The sequence below is a fragment of the Pararge aegeria genome, chromosome 12 (assembly GCF_905163445.1).
Source record: "Pararge aegeria chromosome 12, ilParAegt1.1, whole genome shotgun sequence".
NCBI lineage: Eukaryota > Metazoa > Arthropoda > Insecta > Lepidoptera > Nymphalidae > Pararge > Pararge aegeria.
Genome location: NC_053191.1, coordinates 8,161,301 through 8,181,334, shown reverse-complemented (window position 1 = coordinate 8,181,334; position 20,034 = coordinate 8,161,301). Strand labels below are relative to the sequence as shown.

At 36.7% G+C, this 20,034-nt stretch overlaps 1 protein-coding gene across 3 annotated transcripts in view; it reads left to right on the top strand.

The window, feature by feature from the left end:
- LOC120627839 (jmjC domain-containing histone demethylation protein 1) overlaps positions 1–17,834 on the top strand; it is a 42,301-nt gene extending 24,467 nt beyond the window's left edge. The window contains exons 7-21 of one of the 3 annotated variants that reach the window (XM_039895922.1): positions 101–250; positions 805–978; positions 1,375–1,534; positions 2,584–2,713; positions 3,566–3,689; positions 4,736–4,817; positions 5,513–5,667; positions 6,567–6,662; positions 7,616–7,715; positions 7,852–8,018; positions 8,679–8,873; positions 9,285–9,421; positions 10,346–10,634; positions 11,191–11,357; positions 11,997–17,834. In XM_039895922.1, the coding sequence (XP_039751856.1) occupies positions 101–250; positions 805–978; positions 1,375–1,534; positions 2,584–2,713; positions 3,566–3,689; positions 4,736–4,817; positions 5,513–5,667; positions 6,567–6,662; positions 7,616–7,715; positions 7,852–8,018; positions 8,679–8,873; positions 9,285–9,421; positions 10,346–10,634; positions 11,191–11,357; positions 11,997–12,114 (2,244 nt within the window). In that variant the 3' untranslated portion in view covers positions 12,115–17,834. Of the gene's footprint in view, positions 1–100; positions 251–804; positions 979–1,374; positions 1,535–2,583; positions 2,714–3,565; positions 3,690–4,735; positions 4,827–5,512; positions 5,668–6,566; positions 6,663–7,615; positions 7,716–7,851; positions 8,019–8,678; positions 8,874–9,284; positions 9,422–10,345; positions 10,635–11,190; positions 11,358–11,996 lie in introns of all 3 variants that reach the window. The other 2 variants (XM_039895923.1, XM_039895921.1) reach the window with 2 other exon arrangements.
- Positions 17,835–20,034: the final 2,200 nt, after the last annotated feature.

Genomic DNA, 20,034 nt, shown 5'->3' with positions numbered 1-20,034 from the left:
TGTTCACAGGGCAGGTTCTTGTATATTTCAAAGTTTGCTCTCATGTAGTTTTTAAAAATATTTATTGTTGATTTAATAAGGAGATTTTGTTGCTTTACAGTTACAAGCTGGCCATACATTCTTCATCCCCACTGGATGGATTCACGCTGTTTATACTCCGAGTGATTCTTTGGTCTTCGGTGGCAATTTCCTGCATCAGTTCGGGATAGAAAAGCAGTTGAAAATTGCCCAAGTTGAGGATGTCACTAAGGTAAATAATTAATTTGTTTTATCTAACAATATGTATCCATCAAAGGAAAGCTCTCGTTTGAAAGCATTCCTCTTCGGACTAGCCGTATGGAGGTTCCATAAACTATTGGATAGAAGCAGGCGTTACTTTGCGGAAGTCCATGATATATGATGAAAATTAAGCTTAATTTGTTATACTCCGCGAAAAGCAGAAGAAATTATAAATAACACCATACGGATTCTTCTGCATTTCGCGGAGTAAATTAAGCTTAATTTTTATAATGGTTCGATAAACATATTCAATGAGCGCAATGTCGCGACTGCGTCAGTGATAGTTATTTCTGGTTTTAGGAAATGTGGACGAAGTCATCTTTATGGAATATTAGTGAATATTAAAGTAAGTTCAATAATACGTACGTGTTTGTTCAGGTCTAAAATTTCGAATTTCAGTCAAATCAGTTTAGTCATTGTAGCGTGGAGGAGTAACAAACATCCATACATCCAACCCTCACATTTGTAATATTAGTAAAATTGTAAAGCATTATAAAAAATTAAGTTCTTTTTTTTAAATTCTAGGTGCCTCAGAAGTTCCGCTACCCATTCTTCACCGAGATGCTGTGGTACGTCCTTGACCGGTACGTGACCGCGCTGTTGGGACGTTCGCACCTAGCGCCTGAAGGCCAGCCTCCCCCTCCGCCCGCACCAAAGGATCATATCCATCTTACCCAGAACGAACTGCATGGCTTGAAGGTTGGTTTAAACCGAACGCATTACATTTCTTACTGCTTTCCATCAAAGGTTGAGGTAGTCAAAAAAGCCTTATAAAAAAATTAAAAATGGCTTTTTAGTGTTTAATGAACCTGTGCTATATGCTAACCGATTTAAGATCTCCGATATGTGTGCTTGCGAACCTATGGCAATGGTAATTTCAATAATACGTGTGATCTTGCTCTTTTTTTCTGTTGCCATAGTAAGCCGTTAGCCCATTTGATCTTCAATATAGACACAGCCGATGTTACGGTTCCCCCTGCGTTTTTTTTATAAAAAAACTAATCCAACTTAACTTAAAAAATAATTTATATCAGCAAGTGAAAAGTAACAGCACACATCTTCCTAAAAGCTAAAGCATTATTTGTACGTTTGCAGGCCATAGTCGTGTATTTACATCAGTTGCCAGCCGCTCGGAAATCTGTACCAGAGCTTCTGACGGATCCCATCGCGCTTGTTCGCGATGTACGGACGCTGGTGGAACAGCATCGGCACGACATACAACAACAGGCTGTCACTGGTATACCGGTTCTGAAAGGTAAATTCCATTTTATAGCATGGGCATGTTTGTCAAACCCCACCAGACACCACGCGATTATATTGCCGTTCGCAGGCTGCACAGCTGTACCCCAGTACACGCTCGTAGCGTGCAAATCTTGTATTAGATTAAGGAGAATTAGAATCGAGGAGTCGTTTTCCAGTATCGAAATACTTTAACATCAGGGTAAAATGGATCTCCTTTATGTTAAGTTAAAGCTTGAATCTGCCTACAATAGGTAGGGCTTCTGGTAGAACGTTTATGAAAAAAATACGAAGTACAGAAAATTTGCAATTCTAAAACGAGCGAGTGAGGCCTATTTTAATGTGGCGGTAAAGATTTTTATATTGGAAAACGACTCCTCCATTGCAGGCGATATAATCTTGTGCTTAGGCCACAGGGTGCAAATGTGAAGATTTTATTCTTTCATCATTCACTGCAATTTAGCCCTTCATTGAAATCTCACTGAAGTGATTCATCATATTAACCCAATTACCGGCTGTAGTCCACCACGCTTGCCCAGTGCGGATTGGTGGACTCTACACGCTTTTAAGAACATTATAGAGAACTTTTGGGTATGCAGTTTTCCTCACGATGTTTTCCTTTACTGTTGAAGCAAGTGATATTTTAATTGTATAGAACGCACATAACTTAGAAAAGTTAGTGGTGCATGCTGGAATTCGAACTCGGAAAATGAAGACGAAGTACTAAACACTACGCTTTCACCGCTCCTGATGTAGATCGTAAGTGACTATGCAGTCTTAAATGGTAGCGGGCTAAACTGTAACAGGGTATGACAGTTAAAACCCTTATCGGTAGGTCTTTACGATCATTCCAGTAAACGCGGCCGGAGAAAATTCAGAAATTGTGAATCCCAAAATGATTCATAAGGGGATCGAGAATGAAAAATCATCGTATCCGTGAGATTCCCAATCATTTGTCATTCTCATCATTCGAGCCACGGAGGCCGCAAAGGAGGTAGTATATGTAAAAGTGACGCTAACCTTAATTTTTATGTATGTATAATGCGATTATTTTGTAATTTGCAGGGCCAGATGATGTGGTAACAGGCGAGCGTCGTCAGTCGAGCGGACGCGGCGGTCGCGGGGGGCATCGCGGCCAACCCGCTCGTCCGCGGCCAGATCATGCCAATAACGCACCCAGGCGGAGGCGGACCAGGTAATTATAGCTGCTTTAAGGTTGAACTCAGTGCCTCGTGTGAAATGTCTACGTATTCGATCGCGTGAATGTTAAGTACGATTTGTATGGATAAAGAGCGCCATCTAGTGATCTCTTTGCTAGTATTGAAACTAGATGCTGGGCCTCTTTTGATCCCATACAAATAATCTTAGTTAATAATAGAGATCAGTGGGCTACTGGCTACTGATATATTGTTTGTGATTCTGATGAAGCGATCCCGTTGATGGTTGAACGAGCCCTGGCCACAGGCCTCGTTCGTCTCTTATAGGTGAGACTGTTTTAGAGCATAGACCCACCGCGCTGCTCCAATGCGGGTTAGTGGGCTTTTACGACTAACCACAAATAAGTGATAATAACCGGGATCGACGGCTTTACGTGCTCTCCGAGGCACGGGGGCTGACACCACCAACTTACTAACACCGGACGAAAATCTTTAATAGAAAATACACAATACCTTATATAATTAATTAGACTCGACCCGGAATATCAAGGCAGGGCCTCGTGATCCGCAGTTGAACATTACTATAACTAGACTAAATATGTTATCTTTGGGAATTATTTTCTTACCTTGCGAAGTCTTTCGAAATCTCATACTTAAAAGTAGAGAAATGAGCATAGAGAAGAAGATAAGAAATGCTTCAATCGATCACCCCCACTGCGAACGCGGCAATGCTAACCTCCTACCGTACTCCTCGTGTAAGATTAGAGACATTTGTAATATTTTAGTCTTGATCATTCCTTAGTTAAGTTTTACGGAGAATGGATGATGAAATGAATGATGGAGATGGTCAATGAAATGGATTAAATACAATTTCCATAAATTTTTTACAGATGCAAGAAATGCGAGGCGTGCCAACGCACAGATTGCGGTGATTGCGTGTTTTGTCACGACATGGTCAAGTTTGGTGGGCTCGGTCGCGCCAAACAGACTTGTATTATGCGACAATGCTTACAGGTCAGTTTAGGATCAGAGTATCATTTGCTGTAAATTATAATATTAGCTTAGTTCTAGCATTATTAACTGGAACTGAGCGGGAACTAAGCTATTGAAATGTAGAAGAAAATAGCGACTTTCTAAGCTTTATGTCTGTTAAATAAACAGTCGATTGGCGCAGAGGGTAGTGACCCTGCTTTCTGAGTCCAAGGCTGTGGTTTCGATACCCACAACTGGAAAATGTTTGAGTGGTTGACATGAATGTTTTTTAGGGTGCGGGTGTTTACCTGTATGTTATAAGTATTTATGTATATAATTCATTAATATTCATCAGTTATTTTATACCCATAATACAAGCTACGCTTACTTTGGGACTAATTCTCGCTTTCACTAAACCTAGGCATCGCCTAAATCGCATGCCTAATGATGCAGGCGATGTCTATAGAAAAAAAACGTTTCACCAACTCTTAGGTGGTAACTATTTGTGAACGGTTGATTTATGTAGGAATCTCCTGAGATTAGGCGTTTCTCATTTGGGCATTGCCTTGTTAATAGTGAATACGAGCACAAGTGTCGTGTGTGTTGTGTGTGTGTATTATGCGTATTATATTTATTTAAAGCAACAAGGCCTTTATTAATTTTTTTTTTTTTTTTAATTGATTTTAGTTGTTAGATTAGACAATATTCGCTAGCGCAGAAACTTTTATAAGTGATACTGTAACTAAGTAAGTCCCTTAACTATTAGTAGCAAAACTTTTTGTGACAGCTGGAGAGGAAATACTACCGCCATGCTTATTTCTGCGGCTAAACAGCAATCCTGTATTTCGCAGAATTGCTGTGTAACGGTCTGATGATTGTAGTTTCCGGTGTAATTATAGCCATATGAGGCTGCCTCAGGTTGATGCACACAGGGCGGCACTTTAAAGGACTTGTTCCTTGACCTGCGGAGTGTTGCTCTGTTTATAGGCGATGCTTTTCAACTTACCATCAGATTATAGATCGGTCTGCTCGGTCCGTCAATTAAATATATGTAAAACAAAAATAATCAATGTTTTTTAATTCCATAGCCCATGTTGCCGGTGACAGCTTCGTGCGCAGTGTGCCACCTGGACGGCTGGATGCAGACACCCGTCGCGCCGCAGGCTAAGGGTAACTCGGGTAAACTATTGATATACTAAGATTGGAACATCGTACTTAAATTCGAAGTCCATCTATATATATTGAAAAACAGGATGTGTCAATCTTAAATCAAGGAAGTAGAGAGATTATTAAAACTTGATATTATCCTTGGGTAGCAATTTCAAACAGACTTAATTGAAATATAAATATTCTAAATAGGCCAAAAATTCTGAATATCATATCAAGCTGGATTAATTTCCTGAACAAACCGTTTAAAAATATAAAATGCTATTCATAAAAATCATAAGACTGGATGTTTATTGATTAAAAGCAGGAGGTGAAACTCAAATTAGAAAACCCAGGATGATATAGTTAAATTAAATCAATCAATAAATGGATATATAACCCAATGCTGTGGACGCCTTTCCACAAGGGTGTTCCAAATACGTGACTGTATCTCAGCTACAAACCTTGCCGTTTATATGGAATAACAAATGTTATTATCTGTTATCTGTTATCTGTAGATCTGTTATTATATATAAAGTTTTCGCGTTTTATAGCGGCCGCCGGCTCGTAAGTACTGCACACCCGCACTGTTTATTGGTGCGTCGCAATTCGGAGGATTCAGACGACTAATACTTAAATATTTAGTTTTTTCGTTGTTTCATAATTGTTATGTATGTAAATAGAATTGAATAAATTAATAATAATCATTATTCCTATAGGACGAAACGGCCCGTCATCGCTCCGCGAGTGTTCAGTGTGCTATAGCATCGTGCATCCCGCTTGTGTACCTCCTGGAGGGCAAATCAATGAAGATCTTCCGAACTCTTGGGAGTGCCCCACTTGTACCACAATGGGTCTCAATCATGATTACAAGGTAAGACACTAACAATTCTTCTTCGGATTCCTCTCCGATAGCTGGTTCAGCTTTGTGTCACATTGCTGAACAGAGGAGTTTTAAGTCAAAGTCAAAGTCAAAAATATCTTTATTCAAGTAGGCCCATAGGTGTCACTTTTGATGCGTACATTACATGAGAATTACACGGTAGTGAGATGATGGCGATAACCATATTCGCTACGTGGGTTACTTATATAAAGCTACGTGGGTTCCAATCGCGTCCTGGTCTAAGAAGAAGCCCACAACAAACCTAGCCGGGTGTTTTTTTTTGTTATAACCATCTCACATTGTCATTTAAAATTATTCGAAAAGCAACCCGGTTAGAGGAATAATTCACACCCAAGCTTTTTTTATCGATTACATAGTCCTTTATACTATAATAGGACTTTTCTATAGCTTACAAACTTTAATACAAACGAAAATTTTAGGAGTTTCCGAATTCCAAGGTCATGTGCTGCTTGTGTCCAGCGACTCCCAGCAACCCTTTATGATGCCTATCCATCTAGAAATGGATTAACCAACGCTAAGTTTTTCCGATGCCGTGATTCCACTCCAGCAGCTTGTGACCCCAACGTCTATCGGTTCTCCGAGTTATGTGTCCCGCCAACTACCGCTCTATTCCTCGTGTGTATTATTCGCGAGACGAATAAGTTCAAGAATACTCGAGTGATTCCAGTTCACTTACAGATATTATTTATTTATATACAAATAAGTTTTTTGGCAATGTTTTCCATAATATCAGCTGCAGGGCTTATAAACTACGAATTTTCTCACCTCTCACCAATTTTTAAACCATTAATTGCAATATTCAACAGCATTCGTTTATTTGTCTTAATCGAAAATGACTTAAAAAGTGTATAAATATTTTACTATTTCAGCCACGTCACTTCAGAGCCCGTCAAAAGTCGTCTGATTTGCGCCGCATTAGTGTTGGTTCTGATGTTAGTCAGCTCAGTCAACACCACAGCACTCAGGTACTTGTACTTACTGTACATTACCCTAACTAATATTATCAGCATATTCGATCCATTAACGGCCGACTTAGGGGCACGGTTCTCATTTCTTAACGAAGGATTAAGTCGTAGTCTACCATTCTGGTCCAGTGGTAGAATTGTTACATCTTATAATAATAATAAAAAAAAAATAATTTCATTTATCAATCTCTGAGAACATTAACTGAGTTAAATAAACGAAACCCTTAGTGCCAAATTTAAAAAAATAGGTATACTTACAGTAGCTTCGCAATATATTTATATTATAATCTTTATTAAATAAAACATTAGTCATTATAAACTAAAGTCGATATAAACTATCTACTTACTAGAAACTGATTTTATTTTATCAATATTGGTTGCTATACGATTGACCAATTCCTTAATGACAAGGCTGTTTGGAAGCAGGCCACACCGCTCTCACAAGATAGATTTTTTTAAAAAGTTAAACTATAAAATGATGTTGGAAAAGAGCAATCCGCCGGCTCTTTTCAGTAGAATCTGCCTTAATCGGTGGTAGAGTCACTACTAACAGACTGACTTAACGTTTCAAGAGTGCTTATAAACTAGGCACACTCGTAATAAATGAATTTTGAATTTGGTTTGAAATTTGGAGATCTCTCTGGCATGTAGGTTACCTAACGATGTTTTCCTTCACCGTTAAAGAACGTGAAAAATGTGCACAGCTCCGAAAGTTATGTGAAAGTTAAGTATCCAGCTTTTTATACCTATATCAAAAGCTCGAAATCAACAGACTCATGTGTCTATCTTATCGGCTGTGAAAATAAATCTCTTCTAAATGCGAAAAGCGCATCAAGGCTATCGAGGCTTTTTAATTTTAACCTTCTAATAATATAAATAAAATTTTCTCCAAGTGAAGGTAAAAACAATATTAAAAATTATAAAACTTCTGACAACTGTTAATTATTTTGCAGAACAAGATATCAGTGCCACTGCCTTCAACAACAATAAAGACTGAAGTTGGATCAGATAATGAGAGCAAATCTGATGCTACCCATATTAAAACTGAAGATGGTAAGATGTTATAAAATAATTCGGCCAATGGATTGATAAACGATTCGTGACCAATGGATTCTGGTAACCTTACTTTGTGTGGTTGGCATCCATGGTCCGTACCAACATATTTTGATCATACGTAAAATACTTTTAGAAATAAAACGTGAAGAAGAGACCACAAGTGCCACAGGAGGAGATGACAACAAAGGCGACTGGGAACCCGCCAACAAGAAACGTCGCGCAAGTGATGAAGATGAGGCGCCTAAAAAACAAGCCCTTAGAGCACATCTTGCCTTGCAGCTTACACATCACTCTGCAAAGGTAATTTTGAGGAATATCTTAGTTTTTTGCTATTGACATTCTGAAATATCTAAGACAGCTGATCTAACCGGCTATAGCTGGTTCGGCGTGGCGACTCACAGTGATCGTGCAGTCGAGCTAACCTTTCCGTAGTATTTTTGAATAAAGAATTTTTCACATACGCGTGTAACTTCTTTATAAAAACTGAAATATACGTTATTTAAAAATAATTTCTGCAAATCAAGTAATATGGGTGGTGTCCCTCTCTTTCATACTAGCTTTGTCTATTCATTTTATATAATTCCAACAATGTTATTTTGATCGCGTCCTACACCCAGCCTAACATGGTGAACTTTAAATTCGAAATTCGAATTCTCCAAAGATCGCATCATAAGTACTGAAAAATGCGTTGCGTGCCACTCGTGCCTTATTTCAATCAATGTATGTATAGTTCATTTTCTCTTATCTGTCTTCTAATGAACACAATCTTTTTATTGCTTTCTAATGTAAAGTATGTTTTTAATAATGCAAAAAATTTCTTTAAAACACTTATTTTAAATTTGATTTTATATTACTAAAACAAACGTAACACTAAAAAGTATTGAATCGATTCTATCCATTAAAAGACACGTAAGGTAAATGAACTATATATGACGTCATTCGGTGTTCACGTCCTTCTAGAATAGACCAAAGAGGACTTCATTCCAGGTGCTCAAGAAGCCACTGTATCCAGTACGACCGGCTCCGCTGTCGCTGTCGTCAACTACTGGCTCCCCGTGGTTGGACCGCGACGCAATGTTGTGCGTGTTCGCTAAGCTCACACCGCACGAGTTAGCAACTTGCGCTCTCGTCTGCAAGGCCTGGGCTGAATACTCGGTAAGACAATATCCTATTATTTGATTTTACAGGTTGCCTGAGAGCTCGCGATGGAAGCTACTTACTTACGGACTGACGAAGGCATTTTTATCTTTGTGCCTATCTGTCAGGATCGAGTTGCTTTTTCCTTCCTATTCATACCTAGATGACACTATTATCTATTTTATCTTATTTTGTAGACTATCTTTTTAATACTTTTTAGTATAAAGCATGTTTTAAAATCATTTTGTTTAACAAATCCACCTTTTATGTTTTTTGCTTGTATTTATTCTAATGCACTTGGATTATTTAAGTTTTAAAACATCCTTAACACTAAAGCGGAATGAAAAGATTGCTTTCATAATAAGACAAGTATATATAAGAAAAAAGTTTATAATAATAGAATGTGATGTTTTTCTATGGTCTCCACAGATGGATCCGTCGATATGGCGTAGTATGTCGTTCGTGCAAGTGCGAGTGTCAGCAGCCCAACTGGCCGGAATCGCTCGACGGCAACCGCTCAGTCTTGGTCTTGAGTGGTGCCACTTAGCAAGGCGGCAGCTTGCGTGGTATGTAACAGAATAGTTTTTGATGTGGTCGCTTAACTGTTTTAAATATATTTTCATAATATTGTCTGTACTCAAAATAAATTGGCTTGAACATGCTAATCTCTAGAAGATGGGACGCGCTCTTATTTTATCTAGAATATGCAAATAGTTGGCATATTGCTAACTATGCACACTTTTGATGCTTATAATACATAAAACTTGTATATTGAAGATGATGGCGATAACTATATTCAAAAACTTAGAACAAATGCTGCGAGTTTTCCAAACGCGTCCCAGTCTAAAAGTAGCCCGCAGCAAACAAAGTCCGTAGTCTTGTTTTAAAGATACCCAGTTCGTAAGAATCGGCATCTATCATGACCTAGATTTAAAAAGTATGTAGGTTTATTTAATTTCTGTATGTAGGTTTATTTAAATTTCTGACAACGGCGTCCGAAGAATCACCTGTGGGCTACATAGTACATTTAAATATATTTAAGTTTATTGTATCCAAACACTCAAATAAACAATTTTCACACCATATTTATATAAGCATCCATATAAATACATTACATTCACACAAACTCACTTTTAACACTTACACCTCACAAAGTAACCGGGCGAAATTAGTTCACGCGCATACTCGGGTGAAACCCGTAGTATGCGTAGGGAAACAGGTCCCGGCCGGGTGCGGCGACCAGCGTCTGCGCCGCATTGCAGTTGTGACCCGCGATCTTTCGCACGCGCAGCGTCTTAGCACTCGCAAAAACAAATTCTGTCGTGAATATTTATGCCTAGGTGTTATTTGTCTAATGTATATTAACTATTGTTGTATTGTGCCCTCAATAAATTAAAGACTTATTTAAATTGTGAGTACGAACATTATTTTTATGCCCGTACCTAACCACCGACCAATATATTAAAAACATTATTTTTTTCTACTTGCAGGCTACTAGCACGCCTTCCAGCACTCCGATCTCTATCCCTGGCAGGGTCACCAGCAGAAGCAGCCTTGGCCCTTCGTTCAAGTTCATGTCCACCACTCACAGCCCTTGATCTCTCATTTGCGAGGTGTCTGGACGATGCCAAACTTCGCGGTATCTTGGCACCTCCGGAGAATTCTAGACCTGGTGGAGGAGCCAGGTCAGGAATGGAACCGTCACGGCTGGCAGCATTGGCGGTTCTGCGGCTGCCGGGGACTGATATCACTGATGTCGCTATGCTGTATATTGTACAGGTTTGTGTTGGTATTTTTTTGTCAAAAGACAAACTATAAGTTAAAACCGGTAGAATTAACATAGCGTGACGCTCAAAGAAATAGAACCAGAAAATGGTAGACATTATTAATAATTACCTCGTGACATTAGAATATAGGTAATAGATTAGAATAGCGCGGTATCATAGTGAATAATAGTGATCATTTAATACAACGTGTAAAAAAAAAATTAGTACTTACACTTCACTTCACATGCTTCTTTGGGGGTACATTATTAACTCTTCACATGCTTCTTTGGGGGTACATTATTAACTGACTTTAAGACTTATCTGTGAAACCGAAACTCTAAAAGTCCTCCTGCTACTTTATTAGGTACGCGTCGCGTAGCGTAGTAACTATGCGGGTGTCGGTCTTTTATCTTCAATACGTAAACACTTAGAATGTTTTAAATTAGTCTTTATGAAATTAGTTTGTATTGTTCTATTAATATTTTTACAGGGTGATTCCTTATGAAATATAATTCAACAGTATTTCGTAATTAAGTTTCGTGTTATAAATATATATTTTTTTGGTTTAGGCTCTACCAAAGTTATGCGAGCTGGACGCGTCATCATGCGCGCGCCTTACGGATGCGGGCGCGGCACAACTGGCTCATCACGGCTTGCAAAGGCTATCACTAGCCGGCTGCAGGCTCCTTACAGAGGCCGCGTTGGACCACTTGGCCAGGTGTCCAAATCTCGTCAGGTATGTAGTATTTGACAAATGAACAAGTGAGTTGCACGAAACTGGAACTGGAAGCAAGCAGCACCAGACAGTGGAATTTAGAACTATACAAAAGACCTTTGTCGAGCAGAGCCTAGACAAGATGTCAACCAATAGAGGCTAGGATTATGATTATGAAGTTACTCTAATTATATATACATATATAAATAAATAATAATATTTACTCTAAAAACGAAAATTACAACCAACAATAAGAAAAAAGACTACAATTTAAAAATAGGTTTATTTTTTGAGATTATTTTTATCATTTCAAACAGTTACTTGTTACTAGTTAGTCGGAAGATTGTCTTTGGACAGTACACAATATCAAAACATAAAATAAAAGGAGTTGAATTGAGATTTTAAAAAGCCGTTATATAACCTTCCTATTAATATTATAACACCTTACACTAAAAAAAATAAACTCTTTAACAATTTGATTTAGCCAGGTTTAAGTCTCGCTTTGAGACATTACCTAGTGAATGTACAAATATCAGATTGTTTAAGACTTCTTAAAACTTTATTAGCGCAGCCAAGTTATGGCTAACTTTAGACTGGCTAACTTAGATATTGTAGATTTAGTTTTTAATTGAATACTCTACCTTACAATTTTCCTTACAGATTAGATCTAAGGCACGTGCCCTTGGTGTCAACGCAAGCAGTGATCAAATTCGCAGCGAAGTCCAAACACAATCTCCATGTTAAGGATGTAAAGTTGGTCGAGCTACGGAATACCTGATGCGAACCTCAGCCCGATGAGGCACCTGAAGAGACACAAGATACGCAAGAGATCCAAGAAACAATAGAGGAAGTTAACACAGAAGAGGATAAGTGAACAGTGATATAGATTAGTGATGTTGGTGGCATAGCAAAGTGATCCTTATGTACTTGTACTGTGAAGACAAATTTAGTGTGAATGAACTTCAGTGATCTTTATCATAAGATAAATTGAAAGATGAACCTTATCTTATTGGCTGAGCCCTTTTGAACAATGGCATTGAAATCGTTACCATATGTAAAATGGACTCTTCATAAAACTGTCAAAAGTCATTTTTTCCATCTAACTTGATACTGACTGCTCTGATTTTACGAACCTTCTACTCCTACACATTATTCCATGTTTGAAAATATGTCAAATTTTCACCTACAGCAATCATGTTTTACTGTGTAAGAGTAAAGGGCTCTATGAGGAATACACACTACTTTGACAATCGTAACAGCAGTTTTTGTTATATGGAAAAAGGACTGGAATATGCGATATAGGGTCTTGATGATTGTAAGAATCATTAATGGTGACGATTGAAATGTTATATAGAAAAGAGCCAGCGTTAGTACTTTAAGTTGAATATTTAGCGCCCTTCTGCACTATTGTATTGTGTTACGGGCAAACTTATTGAGTGTGCAAAGTTGATAAATCATTACAAACTTCAGCTCATTTCACCTTATTAGTCAAGTGAATGACTGGTGGGTATTCTATTAATATTATTTTGAAAATAAATTAAATATTTTCAAAGTAATATAATATTAAAGTAATATTTATATTATTTTGAAACTTTTATTGTATAAGACAGTATAAGGTTAACATGTACGTGTTTTGTTTACACCACAGGAGCCGGGACGGATGTTGTTAGGGTCCTTGTAGGCTGCAGACATAGACTAGTCCACCTATGTAGGTGGTATTTCGCGTGAGAAATTCATTGCTGAAAATCAGCTACGAATTTTCGTCCCCTAGTTGTCTTCTGTCCTGGCTTGTGTGTGCTTTAATATTCACTTTGTTCACTTGTGCAGTTTGCCATGCAATATTTTTTATTACATTGACCACATTTGCCAAAAATAAAAATAAATGATGTAACATTATTTTATTATACCTACCAAATATGTATTGTGATCAGACATTTCGCACAACATATCAAATCGAAATTACATACTATCAATATGAGTATAGTGTGAAATGCAACGTAGTGTACTAAAAACAAAGACTTATTCCTAGTAAGTGATACATTTGTAATATTAATATTTTTAGACAGGTCCACGAGCTCATTATTCTGTCATGTAAATAGTAACATAGTATTTTAACTACTGCTATCTTCAATTAATTATCATTTTATAATCTTAAAGAGACTACATATTGTACTCGTGGCAGTTCTGCCGGCTATTTGTGTGCGGTATTAAGAACGCGAGTTTAGAACGCCTTGCGAAGTTTGTAGGATGGCATTTACCAGATTGGCTCGATTATAAGGCAAATAAACAAAATATAATATATTAAGTTTGGAGACTATTTTGTAGTATGTAGTCCCCCTAAGATTTAGGTATTTTTTTTATATTATCCTCCTAATCTAAATTGGTTTTCGCTTAGTTGAAAAACTAAATCATGATGACCATTTTCAGTAATTTTAATCTAAAGACGAAAAGCGTACCGACGATATTCTGACGTTCCGAAACGCTGGCAAATAACAAATGTGATGCGGGAGGCGGCTTGGATTGCATCAGTGTATTTCGTGCCACGTCGCGCGAACAAGATCATGACTAAGAGCCCCGGATGGGTTCGAAACTAGTCTGGCAATCTCCGACGAAAATTCACATGAGTTGAGTTCAGCCGTCTATTAAACAATTAAAACTTTAGAAACGTTTTACGATAAAACCTAGAAAACATTTTCTTTTTATTTTTCATACGACACAATTGCGATGATTTAAAATATCAACCAAGAGTTTTAGGGCTACTACATTTTCTGTAGTACTTGTCCCCTGAGAAATCACGCCTACTGAGTGCGTATACACTCAACGTAAACACGCAACATACAGAATTCAAATACCATTCGATTATAGTGTTCCAGGCGCTAGGTATTATCTATAAACCTGTACGAATGTACGTAGTGTCGAGATGTACACATTGCACACGCACCAAGAGATCGCAGATTTTATTCGTCGTAGGTTTACCTACCTTTTACGCAACGCAGAAGTACAGAAGTCTATTAAACGTCCAACTATAGCTTACGTCAATACGAACTTGCATTTTTAGTACATACGTACCAATAAAACAAAGCCTTTATTCGTCGTGGATTTTGCCTTGGTCGGAATGGACGCAACGTACAAATGCGGAAAACTGCATATTTAATAATTCTGGGGCAAGATATGTCATGCGTGCGAACGCACCGCGTACCTCAATACGAACGTGCGAACTTACGTAGCGTGTTCATACGCACCTCGTGGGTTTTCTAATTTTTATTATTATTATTTAATCTATTTGTGTAATGTCTTCACCTTAGTGCCAATACTTGAAACTTCCGGATATGGAGCACACTTTTCATTGCACAACAGAAATATATTATGTCTTATTGAAAGTTAAAAATTATAATTTTATTGCATGCTGTTGTTGCATTGCTATAATATATATTATATTGTTATTATTTATGTGTCTCATTGAGGCATCATTTTATGTTTACCAAAAGTACCACATACATAAATATCAACTAAAAAGAGATTTAATGCAAACAAAGTTTGATGTTATTGCGTATGAGAGTAAAGTTCCCTTAAACCAAAGTTTGGACTTTACATGTATCGTCCATTTCATCTAGACCTGGAGCCCAAGACAACATTAAAATTGAGTATTTATTACTTGGATTGGAGCAGTGCGCGCATTTTTCTGACATATTTCTCTGTAAAAATACTTTCGGTAAACGAGATACAGCCGTACCTAGTGTGGGTGCCAACGGAAGTTGAATTGTCAAATTGTTTAATGTTTATAAGAGTTTTTATTTTTCGTACGTTTGTAATTGATCACAGACAAAAACTTATTGTAAAAGCAATCTTGGGGCGCCCCAAGAATGCACTCGTTCAGCGGATTCAAAACGCTTTTTCTATCACACGCAAACAACGTATGAGTTTGTTTACAAAAATTATCTTCATTCGTTGGCTTTTGTTTAGAAATAGTTGTTGTAAAATTCTTCTTTTATTTCAAATAGATCCTGTTTCATAGTTTGATAAAAATGTTAAACTGATTTCATTAATAGCCTACCCATTGGTTTATAAATAAAGAAAAAATCTGTAAAAGCAACATCTAATTTGTTTGTAAAATATGTACTTTAAATGTGGATATGAGCTAGAGTTGGAGTTTAAGGGGCAAAATTCATTATCTCCATCGAAGGCCAGTATATACCTGGAACTCTGCAATCGGATCTATCATAGTAACGTTTAATTTAAACGCTGACTTTAATATAACTTGTAAATATAACAATATTTATTACTTCCTAACCGACACAAAGCTTTTTATCTTAGTTTCATGACAACATCCAATTTCTTGTATTCTTGTTTAGTTATAGTCGCTTCTTAGGTTAAGCCAATTGTTAATTATTAAATAGCTGTAATAATCAAAGATCCAGATTGAATCTTTGGTAATAATAACCAAAATATGTGGTTTTATTTCAAAATCTTTTGAGGCTACGTCATACAATTTTTACCGAAGTCGTCAATCTCTCACAAATACCCATTTTTAGTGTTGTATGTGTACTCGTGTCCCTTACATGAAATGTGTTTACCTAAAATAAAAGAGTTAATTCGGTCAAAAGATTGTCAAAAAGATTGACTTAACAAAGAGAAAAAAAAATGAGAAAAAGATTGGAACTCCTATAAGTTGCTTTAGTTTAGGATTTAAGTTACAACTGAATTATCACATGTATTTACGTCGCCTAATACGCTCGCTTTCGATTTTCGTTTTCGAGTATCTAGACATTATAATGTCAATTATTAGTACACCTAAGTTGCTTTTTATCAAAATCCTATTTTCTGTACAAAAGTCCGCTAGCAGCGCAAGGTCAGGAATTACGCTATAAGTCGAGTTGAATTAGATAAATGTTATTCTGTTTCGATACTTAAAGCGACTTTTAGCTTGCGAGGATGCGATTTTCATACTAAGGGTCTACAGTATCTATTCTCTTTTACAAATCATCCCCGAAGAGGTTCTATTGAGAATAATTTAATAATATTAATAGTTGTTTTCCACGAGGGGACAATAGAATACGTCGATAAAATCTAGTGCCTAGTGTGAAATTTTCTACCTACGTCCCTTTACTCAGTCGCATGATAGTTAACTAAGATTTGTACGGAATCGACAGAGAGCCATCTAGTTACAATACTGGTAAAAATTATTATAACTAGATGGACGGAGATTGATGGATGGAACGTAGGTACAAAATCTCACAACAGGCACGCTGTAAGGAAACCGACTCTGGTCACAGTATGCGAGGTCGGAGGGCCGCCTATAGTATTAGATTAGTGAATTAGGTACTATTGACATCCGACATAGTATTAATACGCAAAGATGTATACTTGACAAAATTATTCACAAACACATTCACGAAAATCTTTCATTGAAGATAAATTAATAATATCAATTGTAATGATAAACTTTATTGTAAATAAATTTTAAAATAAAAAAAATTAAATACGCATACATTCTGCAATGTGTATGTTTTTGTGAGTTTGTAAATAACATGAAGTATTACTTATAACAACTGGTAAATCTTTAAAAACTAAGTTCAGATAATCGAGCGATGTTGCATTTTGTACATATGCATATTTGATACAGGATAAAGCATTCTTTGAGGGATAAGTTGATCGAACGCTTCCGCAAGAATCGTACGAACATTATTTTACATACTGATAACGTGTTTATCCAAATGGTTTGAAAAGGGGATCACTGCATGAATCCAATATTGTAACATTTACGATGAAACTTTGCATCGCGCGATTGTCTGACACCTAGCTGAAATATAGCTATAAGCATGGTGTGCCTCTGTGTATAGAAATATAAAGAAACGTTAAAAAAATATATTAAATAAAATAAATAATATTGTTAGTCACATCAAAATTTATCATCCAAGAGTTTTGTGAGTGATGATTCTATTAAAAAAAAATTTACTTATCAGAAAATGTAACATAGATGATATTAATTATAGTTTTATAAGGATTGCCTTATGAGCTTGTCAAACGAACAGCGAAACGGATGCGAACTGGGTCGACTGTTGATTTGTAGATATGTCTTTTAAAGACGAACTGTTTATGCCTTAAAATGGAAAAAAAAGGAGTTTTGCCACTCTAGTCTTCTTTTTTTTATAAATGTAACGGATTTAATTTAGATTTTTTTTACTATGCCACCATTTTTTTTTCGGGGAATATGTTTATTATAGATTGGCATTTTTTTATTGACCTTTTCTTGTTCGGTTCGCTGTAAATTTGAATAGGGCATTAGCGATGGTATAAAAGACTTGAGAGAGACTTTGTTTTGTATTGGCTAGGCTCGCATGCTGGCAACACTGGTAGGAATGGTGATATTACAGCTAAGTCTAGCTCTACGATTAACGATGTTATGTGAAATTGATGGTTTTATGAGTCGTAACATTGTATCATTGGTTACCATAAGCACTTATAGTATTTGAAATAAATATTTACATTGAAAATGTTCTGCCTTTTTTATTTGTATAACTCAGACCTACTACCTCAATTTCCTTAAAATATTGCTTTGAACTTTTATTCGTATTTGATAAAGAATGCCAACCGCTGGTAGTGTGGTTAAAGGTCACGAGGTCCCGTGTTCTATTTCCGAGTCGAGTCCGAGCGGACTGGGCTGGGTAAATGTCCAGAAGTCCCCCGATGCTCAATAATATAGCATACTAGCTATTGCCCGCGACTTCGTCTGCGTTTGATTTTGTTTTTTTGATGTGGCATTCAATTTAGTTGTAGTTCTTAAAAAAATTAAAGTATTCTTTCTTTTCTTCTTCTTCTTAGCTTAGGAGTTATGTCCTTTATCGCCAACCACATTCATCAGATCTACACAAAGTTTGGGCAAAATTAAATATATTATAACCTCTTTAGTACAAAAATAATTATTTAAATCTGTTATAATTTGTCGGGAGTTATCGTGTAAAATCTTCAAACACTTTCTTCCCCTCTCCCAAAGGAACCGAGCTTAATGTCGGGATAAGAAGTATCCTATATTACTTCTAACACTTCCAAGAATATGCGTACAAAGTTTCGTGAGGATCTGTTAAGTAGTTTTTGAAAGCGTAACAAACAAACTTATATTGACATTTATAATATTAGTAGGGATAGGGATGAATATTAGTTATCTGATCTCAACGTGTTAGCAGTACTAGAGCTTTTTGTGACGGAGCTTGTTAGGGGAAGCTCTACCGCCATGCTTATGCCTGCCGCTAAGCAGCAATGCTATGTTCCAGTCTTTAGGGCGTGATTGCCGGTGTAATTACAGGCGCATGAGGCTTAACCCTAAGTCAAAATTTTCAGAACGGAACACTCTCTCCTTACACGTTTTTGATGCTACGTGTCGTTTGTGTCGCGTTGGTGCCACGACGGAACTCATATTCCATAATTACACGAAGTTTTAGAGTATCTATTATGACGAAAAATGTACAAATGTACTGTAAATACAACGCTAATCAAAAAACAAAAGACTGAGTTTGTAAAAATAATGTCATGGTTTTAAAACAAAATTAATTTGAATTTAGAAAACCGAGCCATCACAATTTTTTTTTCATTTGAAATGAACAGTAGGTACTGAAGAACGGCAAATTCAAAGACCTATCATATGGTTGGACACAGGCAGGCGGCGTGTTGCAGAACGTCAAACCATCAGGTAGGTTATCTGCTTGGTCTGTCAATTATTACTATAAAAAAAAAAGTGCGTTTGAGCAGCATGGTGGGGTAACGCTAAAAGTCCCATTTGTTCTATGGAATTTGAGACGTCATCAGACCGAATGAGACAATTTTATCTTGTTCCATAGAACAATTGAGATTTTTCTTTAAGTAGTAATATGATGATATGAATAATCCTTAACCGACCAACAACCCGCTTGGGAACTACATGGTGGGTCGACGCTCTAAATCGCCTATGAAGGCGACCTGTGCCCAGCCGTGGGGAGTCCCACACTAACTGACGTCCACTAGTTTACCCCTAGTTTACTTAATCCGTTTTCTATATTCAATTTATCTGTAATCTGTTGATAAGTTACTTAGCAAAGTTATCATTTGTTAAAAAATGTGTATAATTTTTTGGCAATAACAACGTTGATAAGTAATAAATCTATGGGTAGAATACGGATAGATTTTAGACGTTCGATAAGCAAATTTTAAAGTTTAAATTATTAGTAATTTTATTTACTGTACTCAAATATAATAAGTCTCTTAAAACAAGTACAATACTAGTAGAGTTATACGTATGCATACTAATGTAATAAATACAAACGTTCGTATGTTCGTTAGTTACGGCTCAATCACAGCATCGTACTTGGTGATATTTATTATGTTGATGATATTTATCTAAATTTCGCATTGGAATCCAAGAAAGATACCATAAATAAATAAAAATAAATATACTACGACAGTACTCATCTCCATTTAGCCCCACAGTAGAGTGTTATGTTAGTTTTATATCAGCTTGTGTTATGTTTTATTATTTACTCTAGAAAGTTCAAAATACGGTTATTCTCAAGTGCTCTGTTAGATCGCATTTTCATAGTTTCAAGTTTTGTACATATATCTTAATATATATAAATCTCCTGTCACGATGTTTGTCCGCGATGGACTCCTAAACTACTGAACCGATTTTAAATTAAATTGGCACACCGTGAGCAGTCTGGTCCAACTT